General features: G+C 37.6%; 1 protein-coding gene across 4 annotated transcripts in view; it reads left to right on the top strand.

Moving 5' to 3' along the window:
- The window catches only part of Calcr (calcitonin receptor), a 79,036-nt gene that overhangs the window by 4,472 nt on the left and 60,845 nt on the right, over window positions 1-13,719 (top strand). For all 4 annotated transcript variants that reach the window (NM_001377018.1, NM_001355192.1, NM_007588.2 and 1 more), the window contains exon 3: window positions 7,183-7,290. In NM_001377018.1, coding sequence (NP_001363947.1) covers window positions 7,268-7,290 — 23 coding nt within the window. In that variant the 5' untranslated portion in view covers window positions 7,183-7,267. The remainder of the gene's footprint in view (window positions 1-7,182; window positions 7,291-13,719) is intronic.

Genomic DNA, 13,719 nt, shown 5'->3' with positions numbered 1-13,719 from the left:
TTCATTGGTGTTTATTAAAGTAAAGGTGAGGTGAAAATTGAAGGGGGGGTCAGTGATGATTTACTAGTGAGTGGAACTGATGTTCTCAACTTGAGCCACAAATTAGAATCTCTGAGAGAATTTTTATTTAATGAAAAAAAAAAAAAAGCAAAAAGCAAGCATGCCAGACCCTACTTAACCTAACCTAATTAAATCACAGTATCTGGGCGGAAAGGCCTGTGTATTGATGAATATCTTTAGGTGATTACATGCAACCATGACTGACATGAATCAGCTGATACAGTTTTCTATGAGTTGATAGACCCTATTCATGTAGGAAGGTCTTGGTGAACACAAATGCTACTTATGCTGATCTTTGGATTTCTTTGAGCCCATTAATGTTGAAGGATCTTGGTGAAGATAAATGTCATTTGTTGTGTTGCCAGTCAACTCTTTGTTTCCATGTATGTGATGCAGTTAAGTTGATTCTCTAACTAGAAGAAAGATTTTATTCTTTATGTTAGATTGTTAAATCATAACAGATCCCAACATTTTCCCCAGAAAATAAGCTATCCTGCCATCCAGAAAATGCCTTACTACATGAACTCTAGCTTCAGGAAATGTTTAAAAAATGCTTTATGAAGCAAAGAATTTTATTTCCTTTTACTAACACCAATATGCTATACATTGTGCAAATGTGCATTTTGAAAGGGGAGAGAGAAAACTTAGAGCCCTTCTCCTTGGCATACCAATAACATATCCTGGGTGCCAATTGTGTTGTAATATTTTCATACAAATTGGTTTTATAAAACTCATCATAAGCTTTTGAGGTAAAAATCTACTGCCCTGATTTTATACATGAGAAAATTGAGGTTCCATTCTGTTAATACACTTGCTTAATATAGCAAATCAAGTAATATAAAGATGTACTCAAACTCATAGCTTCTTATTCTGAGTTTAACTGTATCATAAATCACAGATTAAGTGAATATTTATATTCTTAACTTTTTAAAGACAGCATCTATTTGAAAGTGGTATAGGATAAGAGCAAAGGTTCTGATATAGCTGGACCCGGGAAGGACTCCGGGTTCCACCACTGTTTGGCTGCATAAATCAGGCAAGTATTTTAGCTGTTCTGTGTTATAAAGGGTACATCGATTCAAAAGATTTTATTTCATGTGCATTAAGTGAATTACCATTTGTAAAGCATTTGTGTGTTTATGCATAGTAGGTTCTATGTAAGTGTTTAAATGTCTAATTTTAAAATGCCACTTATTCATAAACATTTCTATTACTTATTAAATGCCAACCAGTGATTTAAGTCTGCCAGTACATAAAAAGTCATATCCTTGTCCTTAATATGTTGCATCTAGTAAAAAATAAGCATAAATAAATAGATGATTATTTAAAGCAGGCATTGGCATTTTTTCCATCTTGAGTATAATTAAAAGCATGGTTTGGTATATGACAGTTATGTATCTTTCAGTGTGAATGTGATCTTGCTGAGCTCCAAATGATAAAAAAAAACAACAACAACAACAACAAAACAACCCAGATGGTAATATTTTCTGTTGTTAAGGTTGTTAAGGTGGTCCTACATTGTTTTAGATTTGATCAAAACACAGAAAATCCTATGCTCTGGCTTTAATGTGTAAGGTTAGAAAACAGACCTATGGTGGGGTTACAGAGCTTGAAACTTTGTTTTTTATTCAAGTAAATCATGAGGTTGAAACATTGAAGATGAATTTGTAGAAATTCCCATTGATATATGTTCATTAATACAGTTAAGTACAATTTTCTCAAATCAGTTTCTTAAGAGCAATGGGGTGTGTGTGTGTGTGTGTGTGTTTAGAATGTGGTTTTACTTCTAATCCTGAAAAAAAAAAACATGAATTTAAAAGAGAAAATGCTCATCAAAGAATGTAGTAAAAGTCCAGACACTGAGCTGGCTTGCAAGATAACATCTGGGAGCCCACTGTTCTCCCTAGATGGTGCCCGTAGCTCCGCTCAGCTGCCAACACCTGTTGGCACCTGTGACCACTTGACTTTGCTCTGTTCTGATGGAAGTTTCTATTTAAAGAAACCATGCACATCAGTGTCCTCTGTATGAGAATAGTTTGGATTCTTTAACCACAAGGAGTTCGTTCTCAAAGAAATAAAGCACCTCGTTCAGCGCAGTGCAACCAATGTTTCTGTAACCAATATTTAACTGTATTGTTGCACTGACATTTTTTGGCAGTGAATTCTTTTCTCTCAAATTATCAAATGTGGGGTACTTCCAATTTCTGACAGATGCTAAGCCTTTTCAAAAGCTCTTCAGCCACCCCTTTTATTACCATTATCAAAAACATTTAAATTTTCTCCCAATATTCAGCCACATTTCAGTCCCTGTGTTTTGAATTTACAACACAGGCAGAATTATTTTCAAGCTATGGTCTTGTCATACTCTATTCAAAATTGTTCAGTTAATGTCCAAGGATGTAGCCCTCTTTTAAGACCCTTCATGATAAAACCTCATTTAATTTCCCCCCATCAATGGAATGGAGAAAATCTCAGCAGCTCCTTAATTCCAGCTCAGGGGCTACAATCATACTTGGAAAACTGAATCCAGATTCACAGTCCATCCTTCACTTGCAACCTTGTGCCCTTGCTTGTCAACCTCAGTTTACATTGCCTCAACACTGGTGTGTGTGTGTGTGTGTGTGTGTGTGTGTGTGTGTGTGTGTGTGTCTGCCTGTCTGTCCACTCACTTATATAAAGTTGCTAGGCTGCTTTGCTTTGCTTTATGTTTCTCCCAACAGTTCTTTTCCCAGGAGCTGTCCTTTATTTGTCTGGGGCTTCAGAATCTAGCATTTTATATCTAACCTATGTCCATCCCTCAGAGAATATTAATTATTCCCCCCTAACACACATGATTTTATCCTGATACCATCACTTATATTTTCATACTCAGTAAATATGTACTAAATGCTTATTATTTTGGTCAAAGAATATTATGATAATTACAGTTCCTTGGTGCTCTGAAGTGGGTTGCAGGAACAGTTTCTAGGGAGGTGATCCTTGTAAAGAGGATGTGAGTTGGCATTAAAATGACAGTTCATAAAAAGCTAAGTAAAGAGGGGAGACATGAAGTAACAGGTAGGAAACTAGACTGTATAACAAACAAATAGAAGCAAAGAGCAGTACAAAAGTAACCTTCCAAAGCAAAAACCAACACAGTGATTTGGGAAACTGCAGACACCTGAGATGTTCCATCAGGTTTGCAGGCCACTGATAGCTTCCCAAAGAGCCTTCTGTCAGTTTCTTTAAAGACTCTCCACAAGCTCTGTGCACAGGAACCTGTGTGAATGAGTGCCTCTGTGTGTGTGTGTGTGTGTGTGTGTGTGTGTGTGTGTGTGTGTGTGTGTGTGTGTGAATGAGTGCCTGTGTGTGTGCTACACATATAATATGTGTATATTTACTTTTAGGTAACATATTCTCTTTAGTATATGGGGGGGGAGGCCAACAAAAGCTTTCCCAGCCCCCTAGAGATTCTAGTATTTCAGCATATACAAACTGTTCCCAGAATGATTATGCCCTAAGAAGTTGCATACAAGTTTTCAGGACAAATGTGTCAACTTTTGGAAAAGATGAAAATTTTTCTGTTTTATGACATGTCCCTTTTGTTATGAATATGTGTTAACTTCTTTTCTTTCTGTTCAGGGTTACAAATGACAGTCATCTGTTTTCCAATTGTCTCAGCAAATCCAGACAGATTTCTATGCTCAGATAGGGAAGGGTTAAAACTTACTTAAATTTAACCATAAAGATGCTGACAATTTTTTTCCTGAAGTGGTTTCAGTCACAGTGAAGCCTGAAGTTTTCTTTTAAAGTATCAACTCGCAATTGTCTCAAAACTTTGACGTGTTTCTCTGTAATATTTCCTCAATAATCCATTTTCATTTTTAAGCATATTAAACCCATTCTCCTGCGTCAGGCTGGAGTCCATGCTAACGTATGGAACAGATCATGTTTTCTTCTGTAAACATTGAAAGCCTCCCTCCCAGCTCCGAACCCATCACATCATGCAGAACTGCTTCCAGTGCTCCCTCCAACCCCTCTAAAGCACAAAGTAAAGTGTATGCCCATTGTCTGTGGGGCGCAGCCATGGATTCTGCACCCATGCTAAAAACATCTTTTTGAAAAAGTGGGCACGCTGTTTTTTTTTTTTTTTTCTTCCCTGTAGCTATTCCCTGAACACGGGAAGCCAGGGAGATATTTAAATAGCATCTATAGTAGCTGGAGAGATGGCTCAGTGGTTAAAAGCACATAGTGCTCTTGCAGAGGTTGGATTTCAATTCCCAGCACACATGTCAGATGGCCCACAGCTGCCTGTAACTCCAGCTCAAGCCAGGGAGATTGAAAACCAGTGGCCTCTACAGGCAGCTGAAGTCACATGTGCATACCACCAACATGTGCACCTACACATAATTAAAAATTAAAGCAATTCCTTAAACAGCATTTACATTATAGCAGTTATTACATGCAGCCCCGGTATGATTAAAAGGGTGACAGGAGCGTGTGCTTTGGATTACAATCAAGCACTGCCCTGTTTTACATAAGGAAGTTGTAGGCGAATTACATATTCCAGTTTTTAATTGTGGATCCTTAAGGACATTCCTACTTCTGCTTCTTGCATGTGAACAAAGCTACTCGAATATCTTATTTTCCCAGTATAGACCAGAACCAGAAGCAAGTCACATTAAACAGAAAATCTATCTTCTAAAATAACCTAGGACCTCCTGATTTAGGATACACAACAAAATAACAACAAAGGCAGCAACAATTCATAGGGGCCTAATGTATGCTGCATACAGCACTACTCAGTCACTTTTCAGGAGGCTATTATAGTATCCTGTGTCCTTATAAGGTACTATCAAACCCAATCCATCAATGAGAAAGCAGGATTAGAAACATGAGAAAATTCATGGCTTTCTGAATGTGGCAGAGCGACAGTTCAAACCTACGATTGATTGATCTCCTTCTCTCTGCTACTCCAATTAATGGCATTTGATGGTAACTTGAAGACCTTTTAAAAATCCTATAATTAGAATATTAATCATCATAGATGGTCAAGCCTCTGTAACAGATGAAATAAGGAGCCCCTCTCCACAGGCATGACAGACAACTGGCATTCCCACCCACGGGGCCTACAGGAGCTGTGACTGCCCTTATCCCCAAAGTCCAACCTTTTGGCACAGTTTGGAATAGCACAAGCCCCACCTAAGGGAATGTTCTAGATGCCTAAATATATAAGCAGACATTTTTTCACAATAACCAAATGTAAAATGTAATATTGATTTATAATTTTAAGTTTTTGTTATTTGACCAATTCCTCTTTTAAAGAGTCATCAAATTAATTTAATAATTATTAACACAGCAATTTGATGGCCACGAAACATAAAAGCTCCATTTATCCTTCCCTGGAGCTCAAAGATAATTACTGGTTATCCTATAGATAGAATGGAGAAAATATCCATTTAATAATAATAGTGATTCCTAAAGAAAAGCTTGGCTATTTAAGATTTTCTTTCTAGAGTGATTTTTTATGAAGTCATCTCAGGAAACACAGGTAAAGGAAAGACAAATTTTATTGCTGCCAAATTTAATTTTAAACTGACTCAACTCATACGTTAATTAATCCAACTTTCAGTGTAACGATTTTCTATGCTATGTGGGACAGGTAGGATTCCAGGCAGGCATACGAGAGTCTTGAGTAAATATTGCTCTTTGTGGGCATTTGGATGGAGCCTCTTTACTCCAAGATTCAGAGACGTTCTTGGCACAGAACACACAGTAATGCAAATTGCTTCAGCACCTTTTTGCCTGGGCCTACTACAAGGCTAAAAGGTCAGGACAATATTAGAACACTTTTTCATTCCTAACATCACACAGACTGCAAAGATGGCATTAAGGCAAAACCCCAACGAAGCAAATGATCATAGCTTGGGGGCCAATTCAGGAAAAAATAAGAATTTACTAGGTTGCTTCTTTTCCCATTGAAAATTAAAATAATTTTATTGTATCCCATGAGGAAAATATATATTCTTACAAATTGGAAATGTTATCTGAGTGAATAGAAGGTCAGGGAGAAACTTGGCTTTTCTTTCTAGCTACTGAAATATTAATATCTAGGCACATTTGAGGAGCAGCAGCTTGATGTCCATTTTGAATGTTATGAACTCATTGAGCCGCATTTTAATTCGTTAAAATAGCACTTTTGCCTTTAAGGTGATGCCATATGTTTTCCGGGTAATTCATATTTTACCTTTATTAAGATCAGGAACCCAATGCTTTCATTAAGAAAGAAACCACAGAAGTGTCACAGTTCAGCCCAGCAGAAGGTTACCACCTTCTGCCAGGGCAACCCCATCCTTATGACTCCCTGCCCAGTGCTCTCTCCAAAGAGCAGACAAGGTTACTGGGAGCCATGAGCATTTACAGAAAGCCTCATGTACCACTGTACTCATGGATGAGAGAAGAATGGAACACATGACAGGAGTAGTCTATCTTGGTTGTTCCATCTATTATCCTGGCACACCCAGTACTTAAAATGTGCACAGTAATGCCATGTGGGCCATATATATACCTTCTTAAGAAAAAGCCCCTTTGCTTGAACCACCCCAGAGTCTCTCTTTCTGTCTCTTTTGATACTCCTGCAAGCTCAAATCTACTACTTTTTTGCTCCATACCCACAAATCTTGCTTTCTACATGTAGGATTAAACTGCACTTAACTCTCTTCAGGAAAAAAAAAAATTACCAGCAATAATGATGATCTCTTTGTGTAATAATTTTGAATATTAATTCCAAAATGTTATCTTTATACTGCAGCTAAAGATATTAAAGACTTAATATTCAGTGTAAAGCTAACTAAAAGAAGAACAGATTATATCATTATAGCTAACCTGTAAATGGTAGGTTCTCAAAACTTAAGAATGACTTGAGAACTAATTAAGAACTTGTAAGCAACCATGTATACAAAATGCATATATTTATATGCATATATAAGTATAAAGATATGCATTTTGTATACATATCAGTATTTTGTAAAACATATCAGTAAAAATAATCATGAAAAACATATCTACCACTTACATAGAACTTACTATGAGCCACTAATGTTGTGTGCTTTTCACTGATTTTAATACATTTGATATTTGCAGCATCCACCTAAGGTAAGTGCCATTAGAGCGCCTTCCAGAGGAGAAGAAACCGAGGGAGCAGGGCTACTACACAGAGGATTTGAAAATGACTCCAAGGAGGTCCAGAGTGTAAGTAAATCAGAAAAGAGACATGTACTTACTATTACATTTCTGACGGCCAAAGTTCATTCTCTTAATGAAAAATATCTCTCGCTTTGTATTTTGCATGTCTTGAAGCAGCAGATCCATGGATTTCTGTCTTAGAAAATATATAGAAATAATAAAGGGTTTCCTTATTGTAAATATCTTTCTCTGAAGCTGTCATGCTTATACCCAGGTTTATAGTATTCCACTGCAAACTGAGCTTTACCAGGGAAAAGTGTGCTCTCCAAGTTGACAATTTCATTCATTAAAAAAAAAATCAAGATCATACTGCAAACAAGTTGACTTATTATTTCAAATTTTCCATTAGAAATATTCAACACAACTCTTAACTGGACCTTAAAAAGAATCCCAAAACTACATTTTGCCTCTTTCCATGAGAGCTAGTCAGAAACCCATGGTATCTGTGGTTTTAATGGTGTGGAGGGGAAAATAAATGTATGAGCCCAAAATGGCAAATGAAAACACATCGAATTTTAATTAGTCTAAAAATGTCAATTTTCCTATTCACTCAGAGATGATAAACTTTCCAAGCTCTATTTTGGAACATGACAGCTCATTTCCATGTTCCCTGGACATTTCCCTATCTGATGACTACCTTGGTACTCTGTGTACTTGGGCAAACAGGGGGAGGGGCCAACAGGAGTGGGACTGTCCATCCTGAAGCCCAAAGGAAACTGTGTGTAAGTCCTTCGAGTGCATTCAGGCTATTCAGTCTTCTGTAAGTGGTTTTTATTAATTATGTCTGTGTTTGTTTATTTGCTATATCTACATTTACATTAATTTCACCCCTTCCATTTGCTTGTCTTACACATGTCTTACATTCTAGTGTAAATCATGTTTAATCTACAACTTTTTTTCTCTAATGGTACAGATGAATTTTAGAACAGTAAGAGAAAAACCATTGAGGTAGAACTTACTTTAAGTCAAATTATCTAGCTTCCTCGGGAATTTGAAGATTATTAGGTCATTATTAAGAAGTCAAGCTCACAATAATACAGGAGAATTTCCCTCTCTGTCTTATTCCATCACTGTCCAGAAACTTCTAGCTTGCAAGATATAATCTTAGTAAGAAAAAGGTGTGGCTTCAGACTTATCCACAGTGGTGACAGATGGGGAGGAGGTGTGTGGGAGACAAAGCAACACTGGGGAGGCTAGACAAGCAGACAAGCTCCTGGAAATGTGAACATCGGGTGGGGGGGAGGCTGCGATTTATAGTTTATATTAATGTACTCATTAGTTTTATTTCTCTTATGTCTAAACAGAGTTCCAAAACAGACAAAGCATACTATTACTCAATTTCAGATGTATATTTGCCAGACAGAATATGCATACACATTATCTCATTTAGATTGCACACTAGCCCAAGAATGAGACATTTTTGCCTCCGGTTCATAATGATAAGGACTGAAAACCAGAGAAGGGGAAGAAGTCTATAAGAAGAAATTAGAATTAAGATGCTAATTCTAATATGCCAGTACAATCATTTTTCAGTGACACAAAGGCTTACTCTGACAGTTCTTGGAAGAATTACTCCCATTTTCTTCACACAGTTGTCACAGATGTTTTTATTATTCCCAGTGAACTTCAGGAGGTGGGGAAACTTAGAAAAAAAAAAAAAGGTCCTATAACTAGAGGTAGGGGCAGATATGAACAGCACACTATAGTCTTAATCACTGTCCTATACTCCTACTGAACACAGAGTCTATGCTTGATCATGTCTGCTTGGTGCTGAGTGTGTAGCTTTTCAGGATCCCATGTGGCTTTTAATCGAAAAGAGTTGTTTACAAACACATGGCAGAGTTTCACTGTCTAGTAGCAAAATGAGAAGCTCAAAGACAATGTTAAGAGTTTCCGTAACTACTAAGACCTTTTTCTATAAAGGACTGAGCTTTGTTCTAGAAACATAGTCTTCCTTTTGTAGAACAATAATATCCCATTTAAATCTAATGACACTCAAAATGGCTGATAATTATTTTTAAAAACACTCATTAAAAATTTGTCAGTCCCGTGCCTTCTGCCTCATACTTGGAACAATGGGAGAAAATAGCATTAATTCTTAAACTGTAAGCTTCTGGCCTTTGTAAAATATACATATATACACTTTCTAGTTTTAAAAGACATTTAAGGGAAGGCTGTCGCCAGCCTTGTCTAATCTACTCTCATAGAACAACCCTCTCCATATACAAAACACCTGAACTCCAGCTGAACACCATATACACGCATCAAGCAGTGTCTCTGCCCTTTCGTTTAATAGACATTTACTACTGTGTAAAGCAGCACTACTCCAGCAGCTGGGGCTCCATCTTTAGAACCTAGTGCTTGGCTTTCCTTATGCACAGATTTCTGTAAGGAAAATAAAATTTCAAAGTGAAGTCTTACATAGATTTTATATAATACAGGGGGAAATTATCAAACATGCAGGAATCACACAGGAGTGAATCTCTCTCTCTCTCTCTCTCTCTTTCTCTCTCTCTCTCTCTCTCCCAATTTTCTGTTGTAGTGGGTAGCAAACCTATAGTCAAATATATATCAGTATTGTACTCTGCCACTGAATTAAACCTCTGACAACTTATATATTCTTTATTATTATTTTGACCCTCATATAGAATGGGGGGAGCACAGCACAGATTCCAACATGAGCTAAAACTTAGGTGATGGTGTTAAGGACTTAAGTACTTAAGTAGAGGTAACTTACCAAAAGATAGATATAGAAGAGTTCAATTAGTTAACTAAGTTAAGAACTAGTCAGACAATGAGACAACCTCATGGCCTAGGCATTTAATAATAACCAATTAGTCACAGAAATTTTGTTCCATGAACAGGATTGGTAAAGCAAAGCTGGATATATTTATACCAACCATTTTTACTCTATTCCAAGTCTTTTAATTATCCTGTACAACCACTTTTACTCTTATTCTTACTCTATTCCAAGTCTATTAATTATCCTGTACAGTCACCCAGCACATCTAGATTACAGCATAACTTTGCTGGTAGAATATTAGAGATAATTGCACGCACTGCTTCCTTAGACGCGTTGCTTTCACCCTAATGCTAAAGAACAGAAGGTTTCTGCCTTTGTAAAGAGAAAGCAGAAGTAGGCTGTGACTTAGTCCCCAGAAGAAACAAATGAGGAAGGAAACCAATTCCTTTTCCTTTCTTCTACAGGGCTTGTTTTTCTCTTAATGTAGCATTCCATTTCTCGCTCAGAGTTCATTAGACATCTGGAACTTAAATAGCTGCTCCTAATGTATTTAGAGCAAGGTCATATGGATATACCCTGGGTTGCGAGAATGAGTATCCTGAACATAGAATCTTAATAGTTACTAATTACGTTTTATATCTTCTTCTGATTTGGGATGCAAGGTTGCAGCAGAGAAATTGTCACATGGGATGTCAACCCCCAGATAGGGATAGTACAAGACTGAGTTTGCAAGGAAAAGTCAGTATTACCCAAGAGAAAGCCACCGGTGAGAAGTGTGAGCAAGCCAGTGGGAGATAATTCTGACATTTCCAGTTAGACAAATTTATGAAAACGGCTTTAAAGTATTTACGCCTATAGATCAACATATTTCTTCAGAGATTAACTTTTTTCCATTAAAAGTAGTGAGTGGAAGTACTCAAAATGCTTTTTCAAGTGCCTGGGTATTTTGCCCATGCCTCCCTGCCATCATTAAAAGTGAAATAGAAGAGACTTTATGGCCTCCCTCTTTGGAACTACAAGGCCACTGCAGGTAAATGCACATAACTGGGTCCCTGGAGGCTCAGAATGCCCTTCCTGTCTCTCAGCTGGGACATCCATGCCCTGCAGATCTAGGTGTACTTCCATATTAACAGCAAAGCACTGAGAGTAAAACCCCATTCCCATTTTCTTTATCCATGCCTCCTTTGCTATTTTAAAGCAGTCTTGCTCTAGGCAACCAAATTCAAATATCCTTCAGTATAGCGTTAACTTGCAACTAACTAGTGGATCCAGGAAGCCTTCCTTACTACACTCCTCCCCTCCTATCTGTATGCTTCCTCCCCATTAAAGGTAATTTTTTTTCCTTTTCACACTGTTGAAAAAAGACCACAGCGGGAAATGGATGTTTTAATTGAAATTTAAAACAGAGTAAAACTATGATAAGCTCCATCTATTTACCAGGCAGCCCAAGGTGAGATTTCTCACCATCAAATTCTTACTTGTAAAGACCCATTTTTAAAGACACTATTTCAGAACATATTTTATTGTTGTTTCTACCTGTTTTAATCAACTTGATAAGCACCGTGATATGCTTGTAATCACTGCCATTTTTATTTTGTTACTTGCCTACATCAAAAAAATGATTTGCAAAGTTTGGCATTCAATATCTTCCCTTTGACAATTGTTTGAAAGGATTTGCAAACAACTTCAACACAGGCAGGCATTCAATGTGTTGCTTTGAGTTTCCATTCCATAAGTGACTTTTCACATAAATCCTGTCAAATTTATTCTGAGGTACCAGCTTACTCTATCCTGGCTATTTCCAGTGAGCCCAGGAGTGTGAGGACCTGCTTTTCCCTCCTCAAAGGCAGCTCAAGGATAATGAGTCAACCGTCCAGTAGCTTCCTCATACTCCCTCAGAGGCCTGAGCTAACTGGGCCTGCTCTATTTTGCATCATGAACATGGCTGCAACCTGATGCAGCCAAAATTCCCTTCTGAGCACCTTCTGTTTCTCTATGGAATTCCTCACCCCATGTAGAGTTCTGACAAAGGAGCTCTGTTTTATTCAGTCAGACCTTGCTTATATAGAAATCCATATCACCTGTTAAGTCCTAGGGAGATGGCCTAGAATCTCCAGAATCACCAGGCTGCTTTGATGCAGTAGTTATTCACAGGGACTCTGGTGTCAGATATTCTAAGGTCAAACATACCACACTACTTACTGATGATGGCCTAATGCAAGCACTTTAACATTTTTTGTGCCTCAGTTTCCTCTCATTCTGTGGTGCTGACTCTCCAGATTATCATGTCTGCAAAAGGCTCTGGCTGATCAATGCAGGGCAAATGACTAAACATTCCTGATAGAATTCACCACGTGAGAATGACCCGCACACACATAGGTCACACACATGGCTTGGCGAACGGGACAGTTACTGACTCTGTCTTTATGATTTTGCAATTATTCTATCCCTGAAGAGGGGACTTCCTTCTGAAAAAGTGCCTTGCTTCAACTAGGGCCGATATTGCTGATTGGTCTTAAGTTTTTTGCCAACCAGCTACTGATGCATGCTGAGCCCTGTGATTCTGTTCTAGTTCCTCCACCAGCACCTCTTTAGGGTTAAGATTCTTTTTTGTCAACTGAAAATGAAATTTGACATTAGGAGCATCACCTTTAATCATGTCCCTTCTAACTCCTTTCTCACTTGCTTCCCTCCCATCTAGACTCACTCTCTTTTAGAAAGACTTGTATATCCAGAGTGCGTCTAAATCTATAAAATAAAAAAATATTCAGGCCTCCGAGAAAGTGTTGAGAACATCTGCCAGGTGCTGTTAGGATGCATGAGTTCCAGATCAATAGATTGTTGAGTAAATAGAGCTTCAAATAAAAAGAATATTTCAAATAAAGCACAATTTGCACACCAACTTTCACAATGGTTTATTAAATGGTACATCTTTTTATATGCCAAAACCAACACAAAGCCTTGAAGCAAATTCTCATGGGAATTTGTCAAACCCACATGAAAAACTCACACTATGCCAAAAAAAAAAAAAAAAAAAAAAAAAAAACCATATACAGGTTTACCTTTTGACCTTGGCAAATTTCAAAATTGGCATTAAGATGCAAACTTCTTGAACAATCTAACACAGATAACATAATAAAAGCAAAAATGGTCAGTTTATCCTTTCTTCCTTCCTTCTTTCTGTCTTTCTTTCTGTTTTTCTTTCTTTCTTTCTTTCTTTCTGTCTTTCTTTCCTCACTCCCTCCTCCTCCCTTCTTCCTCCTCCTCCTTTTTCATCTTCTTTTGATTCATTTTCAGTAATTTTCTAAGCTACAGCCCTGCTTTGAGTAGGACACGGAAACCACCTCTAGGCTCAGTGAGAATAAGTGCACACAAGAAGACCGGTTGTGGCCACAGTCATATGGAGTGGTAGACTGTCCTGCATAGGTATCATTCCCATTTGATCTTGGAGCACAAATGTGTCTCCTTGAGCCATCATATATAATATACAGACAGAACATGTAAAGCAAACATGATTAACTATACTCCGAGCCAGGTGGATTGAAATGTAACAGAACAGTTCACAAAGATGGCCTCTTAAACTTGGTTAATTTTAAAGCATGCGTGTGTACATTCCTGTGGAGTTTAATGGGTGCCACTTATAATCTCTACTAAGAACCTGCTAAATCTGAGGACTTGAGAAGAGTGTCTTG

This window comes from Mus musculus, chromosome 6 (assembly GCF_000001635.26).
Source record: "Mus musculus strain C57BL/6J chromosome 6, GRCm38.p6 C57BL/6J".
Taxonomy (NCBI): Eukaryota; Metazoa; Chordata; class Mammalia; order Rodentia; family Muridae; genus Mus; species Mus musculus.
This window is presented reverse-complemented; position numbering and strand designations above follow the sequence as displayed.